Source organism: Podarcis vaucheri, assembly GCF_965113315.1.
Source record: "Podarcis vaucheri genome assembly, chromosome: 5".
In the NCBI taxonomy this organism is placed as follows: domain Eukaryota; kingdom Metazoa; phylum Chordata; class Lepidosauria; order Squamata; family Lacertidae; genus Podarcis; species Podarcis vaucheri.
The window spans coordinates 104,335,975-104,348,844 of record NC_138763.1 but is presented as its reverse complement, the minus strand read 5'-3'; the positions used below and the strand labels follow the sequence as shown (position 1 = coordinate 104,348,844).

Here is a 12,870-nt window from a genome sequence, read left to right as displayed (position 1 = left end):
ATATCCCCCAATATTTAATCCCTCCCAGTTTAATTCCCGTAATATTCTTTTGCCTGTGAGTCTAGATTTTTAACTATCATTTTTGTTTTTTCCATATTTATATAGAACCCTGCTAAGTTGCCAAATTTTGTTATAGTTTCTATTGTCCTTGGGACACTTTCCATTGGATTTTCCAGCGTCAACACAGCGTCGTTCACAAAGGCGTTCACTTTGTACTCTCTCTGCCCAAACTTAATTCCTGTTATTTCATCATTTTTTCATATTTCTCTAGTTAATACTTCTAACATTAGGATAAACACAGTGGTGACAGGGACATCTCTGCCTTGTCTCCTTCTTGATACTACATTTTCCCATAACATTACTATTTATTATTAAGTTTGTCCATTGCTCTGTATAAACTGCATTTATCTTGTTGGAGAATGCTGTTCTGAATGCTATAATCTCTATTACTTTCCTCAGGAAGACCCAGGACATGTTGTCAAAGGTCATTTCAGCATCTGGGAATATTAGTGCTCCTTCTTTTACATTTCTTTTTTCGAAGTATTCAATCACATTTAATACATTTCTAGTATTATTCCTTAGGTGTCTCCTTGGTAAAAACACACACACACACCAACCTGCTTGATCCTCATGAATATATGATTCTAAGAACACCGTCAGCCTTTTTGCTATTATTGCTGCATACAATTTATAATCATTGTTCAGTAAGGAGATCGGCCCATAGTTCTTGGGTTGGAGTATATCCTGATCTTGTTTGGGAAGAGAGTAATGTAAGAATTCTTCCACAATGTTGGTGTCATTCTCCCTTGTAAAATTTCATTCATAAGATCTTTAAGGGGAGTGGATAATGTTTCTCTTAATGTTTTGTAATAGCGGCTGAAAGTCCTTCTGGACCAGGCTATTTGCCAGACTTTGCCTGCCATATTGATTTGTATGCTGTTGGTGGATTCTTGTTGTTTTATTGTTGGGCAGTGTATGTGATAAAGGGGAGCCATGCCGGAGTTTTGATATGCTAAAGAGACTCCATAAGCTAACTTTGCAGGAGACAAAGCTAGTTTTGTAGGAGACAAAGCAAACTGGCCTGCAATCCAGCAGATTCCGAAGACAGTAGCAAGCTATTTTTGACCCACCCACCTCCACCTCTCCCTTTGCCCCCTCTGCCTTTGCTCAGCTGTTAATGAGGCACACATTTTAGCTAGCTTTCCCTTCCTTGCTTCTAGATAGGAGAGGGTGAATTGATCTCTCTCTCCCCTTCTTCTCCTCCAAGTGGTCATCTTCTTATTTCAGAAGAGAAGGGGTGTGTATGGATGTGCTTTTAAGCAAAGTGAGCTTTGCTTCTGGAGAGAGGGAGAGGGAAGGGAATCAAGGAAGTGGGGGTTGCTTTCTTATTTTGACAACTAATTTACTTCCTCCATTTGTGGGCATTCCTGTCTTATTTACATAATGAGACACTGGAAGTCTGGTTTTGAGAGGTTTGTGACCTCTTCTCTTCCCCTATTTAGGAAAAATATCATGGAATAATATTTAGGAGGATTATATGACATTTTAAAGATTTAACACATTTAAGCCCACTTTGTAAGTCTGATTTCTCCTTCTTTTATTGTAATGAATCTCATAATATTGGAGTCCCATTGCCTGGGACAAGAAAACACTCATGATAGGACATGGTGCCCATCAAGGGACAGTTGGAGGATGGTGCTTACATTAATCTTTTAATGTTTTAAGAGAGTCGCAAATTCTTGATATTAAAAGGAAGGCCTGCAAAATGCATTAACATTTGTTTGCTATGTTAAATGTGGTACCCCAAAACCTTTCATGTAACAGGATTTTTGAAAGCTCATCTGTACAGGCAGTCCTGCAAAAAAAGTTATCTTGTGGTTGGAGAGGTACTGCTCAAAAATAATGAAATAGGCTGCAATCTCAATCCCATCTGTCTGGATCTATTTCAGTAGGATCTATTTCTGAGTAGAAATGGTTAGGATTGTGCTGTTAGGCCTGTTCTTCTAAGAAGTTGGATATAATAGACATATTTAACTGCGACTGCAGTACCTGCTGAAGCAGTGACATAACATATTGAGCTGGCATTGAATAGGGACAAAGTGAGTGCAGCCATGTGCCAACACAGCTGACGCCCACTCTGCGATGAGCAGCAACAACATGAAGCCTTCTTTCCCTCACTCTCTGCACAGCCCCCTCTAAGTTACACGAGGGTCTGGTGCCCTTGTATGTGAGCAGTTGCTGTGGAGATTTTTTGGTTTGAACATTAAAGTTTTTGGGATGACCTTGTAAAATGGGTGATAAAAAGAAACGGATGATCAAATCATAACATAGAGTATTTAATCTGGAGTGGACAAATAGATAATTACCGTATTTTTCACTCGATAACACACACCTGACCATAACACGCACATAGTTTTTTAGAGGAGGAAAACAAGAAAAAAACATTCTGAATGAAACAGTGGATGTATCATTTTTGTTCTTCATGCTGTGGCCACAGACATGTGATTTGACGGTGAGTTTGGGGTAGCCCAATGCAAAAATCCTGAGAATCCATGTGGATCTGTGCTTTGTAACCACATTTTTGTACCATTGCAGCCCCAGGCAACAGTGGGTGCGTGATTTTTTTGGTGCAGGCTGTAGCCATGGACATGCTATGTGATCTGATGGTGAATTTGGGGTGACCCAATGCAAAGATCCTGAGGATCCATGTGGATCCGTGCTTTGTAACCACGTTTTAAGTGGGGAGGGAAGGAAAAACATAGCTGGCTTAGAATGCAGGAGAGGGGTTTTACCGGAGGGAGGAAAGGAAGGCAAAAGTTCCCCCAGCCACCCACCCAAGCCAGCCAGCTCGCTCTCGCTCTCTCCCCCCCCCCCCAACCTGCATGTTGCCTGTGAGTCCCTAGACGCAGCAGCACCGGAGCACGGAGAGGAATTATAGTAGAAGGAAGGACGCTCTGCTTTCTCCTCTGCTTGCCTGGAGGGGAGGGGTTTTCTCTGCTCTTTGTTCCGTTTGAGCAAACACAGTAATGAAACAGAAGCGGGTGGGCAGTAAGACCCTGAGGCAGAATGCAGGAAAGCAACAGCTTTCTCTCTCTGGAGGCTCGAACGCACGTGTGGCTGCCTGCAATCAGTTTACCACACCGAGAATGAAGATAAACTGGTAAAATAAGGGAGCTGGGTTAAAGCTAAAGGGAAAACCTCAAAGATCCCTCAAGAACAAGGCAGGGGTTCAGGGCTCCCAAAACCGAGCTGCAGCCTTAGAAGGGGGAAATGGGGCTTTCGGAGGTGGTTTTTACTGCCCCGCTGCTTCCAATTTTTTAAAAGGCAAATTGCAGAAGAAGATGCAGCAGTCAGTCACTCTCTCACTCCCTCCAAGCACCCACGCTAGCGAACAAACACACAGGCAACCACACACTCACAAAGCACACACACTAGCAAACACACAGTCGCACTGCAGAGTGGCCAAACCTCCTAGCAAGCATTCCCTGGCTTCTGCTGACCGCAACGAAGACGACCCTCGAAGAAAATGTGTGATGCACTCGGGCCAGTCGGTTCCAGGGACCACACATTCGCTCAATAACACGCATAGACATTTCCCCTTAGTTTTTAGGAGAAAAAATCTGCGTGTTATAGAGGGAAAAATATGGTACTTACTTACACAAGATACAAAATATTGTGCCTTGTTTGCCGAGAATAATAGCCGTTCTGAAGGAATACTGTCATTGTCGCCATTTCGAATTGAACCATCCTGACTTACGTAAATTGGACTCCAATGAAAAACAGATTAAAGCATCCAATTTGTTGAAAACTCTCAGTCGGGAACAATGGTTTTTCAAGAAAGCAAAGTCAGAAAATGAGGCAGCTACTAAGGTTAGTTTTCAGATTTTTTAAAAAATTGCTGCTGCTGGGAAGTCTTTTACTGAAGGTGACTTCATAAAGAAGTGTTTGCTGACTACACTTTCTGGATTATGTCCCGATCAAAAATTGTTTTTGAGAATTAAGTTTGTCCCGTATGACAGTGCAGCGAAGAGTAGCTGATATATCCAATAACTTTAACAATCAGTTTATTTTTTTTATATAAATAAATTTTTATTGGTTTTACAAAAAAATTTAAAACAATACAAACATACAAAAAGACATACAAACACATATAATTTCATAACTTTTTTTTTCATAAACCTTGTTTCTCGGACTCCCCCATACCTCCCCTTTCTGCATCCCAATGTCCAAAATTTCCCAGCAACCTCTAAATAGTTCTGTCAAACATATGTCCTCTTAGTCTTTCCTTCAGTCGAATCTTATATCGCTGTAACCCTTTCTTTCTCAAAACCTCGACATTCTAACATTCATCAAGTTTATAATAGTCTTTAAGATAAATTTTAAATTTCTTCCATTCTTCTTCTGCCGTCTCCTTCCCCTGGTCGCGGATTCTGCCAGTCATCTCAGCCAGTGTCATATAGTCTATCACCTTCGTCTGCCATTCTTCCAGAGTGGGTAGATCTTGTGTCTTCCAGTACTTTGCGATGAGTATTCTTGCTGCTGTCGTAGCATACACAAAGAAAATTCTATAACAATCAGTTTAATCAGAAGGCAAATGAATTCAGCTATTGGCAAAATAGTTTAATCATTAATTATACCTTTACTTGGAAAGTGAGTTGCTAAAAACCTAACTGTCAGGGGTTCAGGGACAACGGCACAGGGGAGGCAGGAGATGGAGAGCGATTGAGAAGAATCCCAGGACAGCGAGGAGGAAAATGGGGGTGGCCCGAGGGATTCCATGAGCCTCTCCAGCGAATCAGAGGATTCCCAGAAGGGGGCGCCTGTGGTCAGAAGAAGGGGGGTCCCAGGGGGGACGCATCAGGGACAAGGGTCCAGCAGGGAATCCCAAAGTGGCAGCTGGAAATCAGGACCAGCTTCCCCACCAGAGCGTGGCGAGGGGGGGGGAGTTCCAGTGTGTCGGGGGAAGCAGCTCCGTCAGCAGGAGCGGAGGGAAGGTCAGAACAAGCCATCCTCCCGGAAGGGGAGGGGAGCAGTGAAGGGAGTAATGTGACGATCAGAAGGAAGGTTGGAAGTTGGGCGCGCGCGCGCCAAGTTCAAATGTACAGGCGCGCGGGAAGACAGAGAGCCCGGAAGGGGAGCCAGGTCCTAAAGCCCGCAGGAGGGAGGGGGAGCAATCTGGGGATTCGGCGTCAGAGGAATCCAGGAGGGGCGAAACCCCAGCGGGCAGGAAGACCCTGCGGAAAAGGGAGGAAAGAAGGAGGTGGAGCAGAGCAAGGCTCTTAAACTGGTGCAGGGGAGGGTCTGATTCAGAGGGGACTTCAATGGTCTAGCGTTACAGACGTAGAGCTGCACGCCACGGCTGTGAAACGGACAATGAACTTCAATAAACATTTCTGTATATAAAGAGCAACTGGCGTTGGTCCTTTGTGAGCTGGGACCTGAGGCAGCTCTGACACTAACTTTGGTCCAAAGAAGTTTAGCCTATATTAATTTTTGCCCCTACCTACAGTGGTACCTCGGGTTATAAACACCTTGGGTTACAAATACTTTGGGTTACAAACTCTATTAACCCGGCATTAGTACCTCGGATTAAGAACTTTGCCCCAGGATGAGAGCAGAAATCATGCAGCGGCAGCGGAAGGCCCCATTAGCTAAAATGGTACCTCAGGTTAAGAACGGTTTCAGGTTAAGAATGGACCTCCGGAATGAATTAAGTTCATAATCCAAGGTACCACTGTACTGCCAAGTTGTGCGTTTCTGTTCTATGGGTTGACTTTTGAATGGTATTGCCTAGTTTACCCTTTCTCCTGAAGCTTAGCAATCAGTAAGTGAAGCTATTCAGCATACTGGCTTTTTCTGTCATGGCTATTCAATTACTGAATGCCTAACCTCATTAGACTGAACTGTTTACTTTTGCTGGTCTTCAAAATGAGACAAACAGTGTTATTCTCCTATACTTTTGTAAGCAGTACATATATTTGTTTTCTAGTGTGCATTTTTTAGAACATGTGCCGGAGTGCCAGAGGTAAGGTGGTGACAAGGCGGGGGGTCAAAGCTGGGAAGTCAAAGCAAACGTTTTGTGGGTGCCTGGGCCTCCAGGGTCTCCGGAGCTGGCACCACTGCCATGGAGTTTTGAAGGTTGTGCTTCACATAATTGTTTTCAAACTCTTCTCACAATGTGGTCTACAAACCGGTGTTGGACAATGTCTTGATACATTGCCCTATTAATCAGGGTTGGGAAAATAATTCTAACTTCCTAGGCACCACCTGGAACCAAACTATTAGGTTGTTAGCATACTTAGGAATCAAACGTTTTGTGTCTCTTTTTGTAGGAAATGTATACTTTTTGTGCATTCTGCAATTTCCATTTTTATTCAATTTATTGATTTGTTTATTTGCAACAAAGAGCAGGAGAATTTGCATAGACTACCAGTGCAGCTTCAGACATTGGTGGGAGACCCCTGTATGAATGAACTTGGACTGTCACCTTTCATTCTCCTCTCTGATCCCTTTCTCATATTGCACTGTTGATCCATAGGAATTTGAGCACTCTGGGGAATTCCAGTTTTCCCTCTTTGCCAGGGCTCCTCTTGGTTGGTAATTAACAGTGTGATGTGTAAATAGTTCCTTGTAATATGTTTCTTCTTTTTACAGTTATATATTGTTTCTAAAGACACTAGACACTTGGACTGGGGATGAATCTGTTTCTATTAGTCTGAATAGAATTGTGATAGAGCAAATGCTTTGCATACTGTAAGTTGCTGATTCAGTCTTTTGCATCTCTAGTTAAAGGATCTTGGGTATCAGATCTGGGGAAGAATCTTTCCCTGACAACTTGGAACACTCCATGATAAAAGGAGTAGGCCAGTTCAGACTGTAATTCCCATCAGTCCCAGGCAGCATGAGCAGAAGTTGCAGTCTGAAACATCTGGATGGAATGAGGTTAGCAAAGGCGGGAGTAGCCAATACTAGGCTAGATGAATCAATTATCTAACTGACTGAAAGCAGCATCATATGTTTGCTTTATTTTTAAAGAAACATTTCTAACCCATTCTTCATCACAAGCAATATTCCTCCTTTGACAAACTTTTGTGGTAAATTCACACTAGTTGCTCTCATTAGCAGTGACATCTCATATTTCCCCACTATATAGAATTAATTTAAGATGCATTGCTATACTAATTTTGCTGATCTATTACTAATATTCTGCTGCAGTCTTCAATGGGAGTGGCAAATGGCATATGTGTTGTTGCTTCTTGGCAATGGAACAGGATGGGAAGTTGGAACTCAGAATCTGGTTCTCATTTAAGCAAGTTCTCTTTCCTCTGACATTCCCTTTTGAAGTTGAAACGAATGTTCGTAGTTTGAAGGTTCTGACAAGATTGGCTGCTTAGCCTGTCTCATAAGGAGTTATGCAGGGGATGCACACAGTTATTGGCATGCATTTGGTTCCCTTCCCTTTTATTATTATTTTTCTTTCCAGATGACTTTTTAATATCTCCCAGATCACTTCTCTCAGCCTGCTATTGAAAGTCATGTGTTACATTAAGAAATCTTACACCATTGGTGAACATACATATAGCAGTGATATATAAACATGTTGCTCAATAGTTTTAAGCCTGTGGGTTTTGGTGTATCCTCATCTCTTGCTGGCCTATCCTAATCTTCTATTCATTTTACTGCCTCAAGCACAGTCACTCTCTTTGTATATTTGCAGTGGTACCTCAGGTTACAGACGCTTCAGGTTACAGATGCTTCAGGTTACAGACTCAGCTAAACCAGAAATAGTACCTCAGGTTAAAAACTTTGCTTCAGGATGAGACAGAAATTGTTGCCGCCGCGGCGGGAGGCCCCATTAGCTAAAGTGGTGCTTCAGGTTAAGAACAGTTTCAGGTTAAGAACGGACCTCCAGAACGAATTAAGTGCTTAACCCGAGGTACCACTGTACTTTCTTTTCTTACAGTGACCACAACCTGGTATGATCCAAAATGAAGAATATGCTTTTAAATAGGGGGCAATCTGCTTTTGCATATGTTTATGTCCTCTTCAACTACAAGTCAAGGTGACAGATATTGCGTTAAACCCAATTTCTTCTTGTTGGTTGTTTCACAGATATTTTTGTCTTGTAGATATGTAGTAACTCCTGTGAATAAATTTTAAAGGTAGAGAAATGGCAGCTGTTAACTAGATTAGTTTCTACTCTGGAGATCTAAAAAGTCTAGAGTGAGGCGGTTGGAGTAAAGCCCAGATGAATCAAAACAAACAATGAACTAAATCAGTTTAAATGAATTTTGAGAAAGATTTGTATATTGTAAAGATACATATTACATAATAAGATTAATTTTTCTGGTACAGTTTAAAATGCAACTGGAGCAATGAACCTTATAAACAAGGGTACAACAAGACATGCAGCGCTTTGTATTCATCAGTCGTGAGATCACTTGAGCCCTTACCTTCATTACACAGTCATTAGATGGATTTAAACAGATTTTTATAAGAGGAGGTAATGTGAGAAATGGCTTTTTGGCTTTGAAGAGAAATAATATTTTAGGCCCACCTTGTGTTGTTCAGTTATAATAGAACCAGAAAGAAGACAGAACAAAAAAGGGGGGGGGATGCAGCTGAGTATCTTCTTATAGAAGGCACCTTCATTTTCACAAGAGTCTACATAGATATCAATGAATTCTTGCCATATTGCTGTGAATTTGTCCCTTTTTTAGGGTTGCCATATGTTAAGAGGTCAAAATCTGGACACAAAAAGTCGCCGAACTGTTTTAGGGCAATCGTCCAATGGTCTCTCTGCTGTAGCCGAGCCAGAGCCTGAACTAGAGCCCTGGCTGCCCACGCCAGAGCCCAGGTTGTCCAGAACCTGAACCAGAGCCCAGGTCACCTGTGTGTATGCATGTATGTGTGTGTGTGCGTGCGCGCGAGCATGCACACGCACACACACACATATATATATGTATATATGTATTTGCTTTCGTAGATTTTCACGGGTACAGGAATGCAGGTTTTGGTGTCTTCGGGTGTCTTCCCGTGTAAGAGTCGGGGTGTCTGTGCGACGTTTCGACGAGGTCTCACTCGTCATCTTCAGGCTGGTGCCAGCCTGAAGATGACGAGTGAGACCTCGTCGAAACGTCGCACAGACACCCCGACTCTTACACGGGAAGACACCCGAAGACACCAAAACCTGTATATATGTATATATACATATAAAGATCCACACACAATGGACATGTAGGACCCCCAAGAGAAGACACGTCCAGGAATTCCTGGGTGTATGGCAACTCTGCTTTTTTGTAATTTTTATCTGCTGCCAAAGCTGGCATGTCCTGAATCCATTTATTGATGGGCCTTTTTGTTTATTATAAAGGTACTGTTATGTTTGTCTGTGCCCCCCCCCTTAAACTGATTCTCTCCATGTTTGGAATGGGAATAGAAGGGTTCTCAGTCACTCACACCCTTAAGAATATGGAGGTTTTTACTCCTCTTCTTGCCTCAACAAGAACTTAGTTTCAATATCCATTTAAATGTTCACTTAAACATCCCGATCAGAACATCCCGATCAGGAATGTCGTTCCCCCATCTGTAAACTGAAATTCACAGTAATAAAAATTTCCTTCTTTTAAATGCAAGAACAATAAGCCTGCAAACAACATTCAATAAAAGTACCTTAAAATGGAGAAAAACACAACTATATATCACAAACAAAACTGACAAGTGTACAAAAGAATTAAAAGTCCATTAAAGCTTGGGTAACCGCTTAAGTTTTAAACAGCTATCATTACTGTCCTAGCTGCAGGAATTAACTGAGGTAGGGCATTCCAAAAGGTGGGTACTGCTGCCAAGAAGGGCGTATTCCTGCGCTGTCACCAAGTGACAATTCACAATTCTATTATTCTATTGTATAATTTAGTTGAGATTCCTGTATCACAGCGGGTTGGACTTGATGACCCTCGGGGTCCCTTGCAACTCTACAGTTCTATGATTCTATGTTGTAGAATGAGCAGCAGGGTCTCCTTCGCTTTGCCTTTACCTGGGGGAGTGCAAGTTGTGCAGGGCTTTAAATTACAGCAAAACCTTCAACATCCCTTGGGAGCTAATAGACAGCCAGTGCAGATATTTCAACACTGGTGTAACATATATATGTTACTTATAACTTATAACTTCTGCACATGTGCATGTGGCGAACCCGGAAGTAAACACTTCTGGGTTTGCCGCGTTCGTAAGCTGAAAGTCCGTAACGAGTGGAACACAACTGTGTTTTCAATTTGGATGCCGTGTGCATTTAATATTGAAAAATTGATGGCTGCTTAGTGATAGCTGTCAATGCACAGGATCCCTTGCTCTTTCCTTACATAAAAACCACATCATTTATTTTGCTACCTGTTATATTCCTTCATTGTTCCAGAACCTTTCCAGAGCTTCCCACTTAATGGGGAGTGGAAGGAAATCAATGCACTTTGAGAAATGTATATGTATGATACAAATAAATGCAAATTCATTTGCTGTGTGTATCCCACATTGATTGCATTTTAAAGTGTATCTTTAAAATATATAGAATATAATGCCTGAAGAGATTAGCTGTATTTCCAAGAGACTGCCATTTTCTCATTAAGAAAAGGCAGAATATTAATAAATAGAAGGTAGAACATACAGTGATGACTCATTGTTGTTTTGCACTGCTGTCTAGGATATTGTTCAAGCTAGAATGATTTGCACCGTGTGATGCTGTACATGTTTCTAATAGCCTAAGTGTGGAGACGACTTTGTGCCGTTTATGTCTGGCATATGAAGTCTGAAAAGGCCCCACTGAGGTATACTGAGGTATATGAAAAAGCACTTTCTTAGAGTTCCTGATGTTGGAATGTTGTTGCTAAGATATTTGTTTGCTCTCAGCACTCCAGCCACTAAGACCAAGAGCATAGTTGCCTGTTTCTTTCTTAAAATTTATAACTATACTGTACTTCTGAATACCTAGCAGGTAGAGAGTACCTTACTTTCATATTCATAGGACCATGTTTGGCGCATCCTATTTTGCCTCCTTGTCATTCTGCTGCCTGCTGCCAAAGCCTCCCTGGATGGTGTGGGAGTGCCCATGAAGTGGAGACCATGATGGTGGGTTCTGGCAAGATTCTCCACAATCTTGTGGAGTGCGCAAGATCTCGGAAGATTTCAGTGGAAGCTGGCAACGGCGGGGTGGGCGGGACACCCGCAAGGGCGCTGCACCTTGTGGTTCTGTTGTTTGAGGCAGCTGCCACACCCTACCTTATGGGTGGGCCAGAGCTGCATAGGGCCACCCAAGTTCGGTGGTATTAGTGGATGAAAAGATGATAGAGACTTTCAGCAGTGTTGTCCATATTATAACCTTGCCGTCCCAGTTGCACCTGAAAGGCCCATTCACTTGGCAGTGGTTCTGAAAATGTGTTGATTTTTATGTTTTAATGTTTAATGTTGCCATTATTTTCAGTCTATTACTACCTAATAATTTTTCCACAGTTTTATTTTTCATGTGACCATATTATCTGCCACTGTGCAAAGTTGGTTTGAGTACTGTTTGGCAGAAAAGTGGTATAAAAGCTTGATTAAAATGTCTATAATATAGCTCAGGGTGAAAGAGAATTGACATAATCCGAGTATTGATTATTATTTGTTCCTCCCGTTGATTGGAAGAAGGTCTTGAAGGGTATGGGGAAAATGTGCATAATATCTTATTTTCCTTTAAAAAACAATAGGTTCATGTACTGGACAGACTGGGGAGAAGTGCCAAAGATAGAACGTGCTGGGATGGATGGCTCAAGCCGCTCAGTTATAATCAACGCAGATATTTATTGGCCAAATGGATTGACCTTGGATTATGAAGAACAGAAGCTCTATTGGGCAGATGCTAAACTGAACTTCATTCACAAATCAAATCTGGATGGAACAAATAGGTAAGAGTTGTGTTTTGCTTTAAAAAAAGAAAAAAAACTTTGTGAGATTGTATTCTAAATAAATGCAACAGTGGTACAAGTATATGAACCAATTGAAGCCCTTGAATACCAAGTTTATAGTTTGTTAAATTTCAGATGTTTGAGTTTAGAAGCATAATGTAGAGAGAGATCATAATGCAGAGAGAGATCAGACTGCAATTTGCTGAGAATCCCAAAGGGAAACTTCTTAACTTGCTTTATTCAAAAATGAGCCTATATTAATCTTCATAAAATGTAGTTCTTCAGAGTCTCTCCTACAGTGCTGTAGCAATGGTGCCTTTTAAAAGTACCGTATTTTAATCCCCTGCTTGGAAAATATGTGCCTGTTGATCAAATGCACAGGAAAAAATAATGTAGGCAGTGCTCTGACTAAATTGGTTTGCTGGGGTGCCCAAAGTGTACTTTAGGTGGGGTCCAATAGCTTGGGCAAGCTCAGTGGAACTTTTGGTGTTTTCCTTTTGAATTGACAGATCTCTATCACATACCACAACCAACCTTTGAAAATTCTTCAGTTTCAAAAGATGATTGCCATGTATTATTGGAGGCGAGAGATAAAACTTTTGTTCAGGAAACACAAGGGAGGCCCGCACATTTTGGCCTGCTTATGTAGCCAGCCAAAACCAAAATCTGATCTCTAACATTACACCACACTTTGGAGCTACTTGTAAAATATTAAGAACTTACTGCTGCCTCCCCCCCCCCCCCCGCAACCAGTGCTTCCAGTGTGAATGAAAGAAGCAGCCCCACTTTCCTCATTAGATTAAAATATGCGCTGGCATCTGGCAAGTATCTGTAAATTTATCCATAGCAGAGTTCTGAAATCTACTACATTGGTTGTGCCCTTTAAAGACTCATCTAAGCTGAGACTGTCAGAATATAAAATGATAGCCTTCTGCAT

At 41.8% G+C, this 12,870-nt stretch overlaps 1 protein-coding gene across 2 annotated transcripts in view; it reads left to right on the top strand.

Annotated features, from left to right (window-relative positions):
- LRP6 (LDL receptor related protein 6) overlaps nt 1-12,870 on the top strand; it is a 90,293-nt gene that overhangs the window by 15,729 nt on the left and 61,694 nt on the right. For both annotated transcript variants that reach the window (XM_082223043.1, XM_082223042.1), the window contains exon 3: nt 11,736-11,933. In XM_082223043.1, coding sequence (XP_082079169.1) covers nt 11,736-11,933 — 198 coding nt within the window. The remainder of the gene's footprint in view (nt 1-11,735; nt 11,934-12,870) is intronic.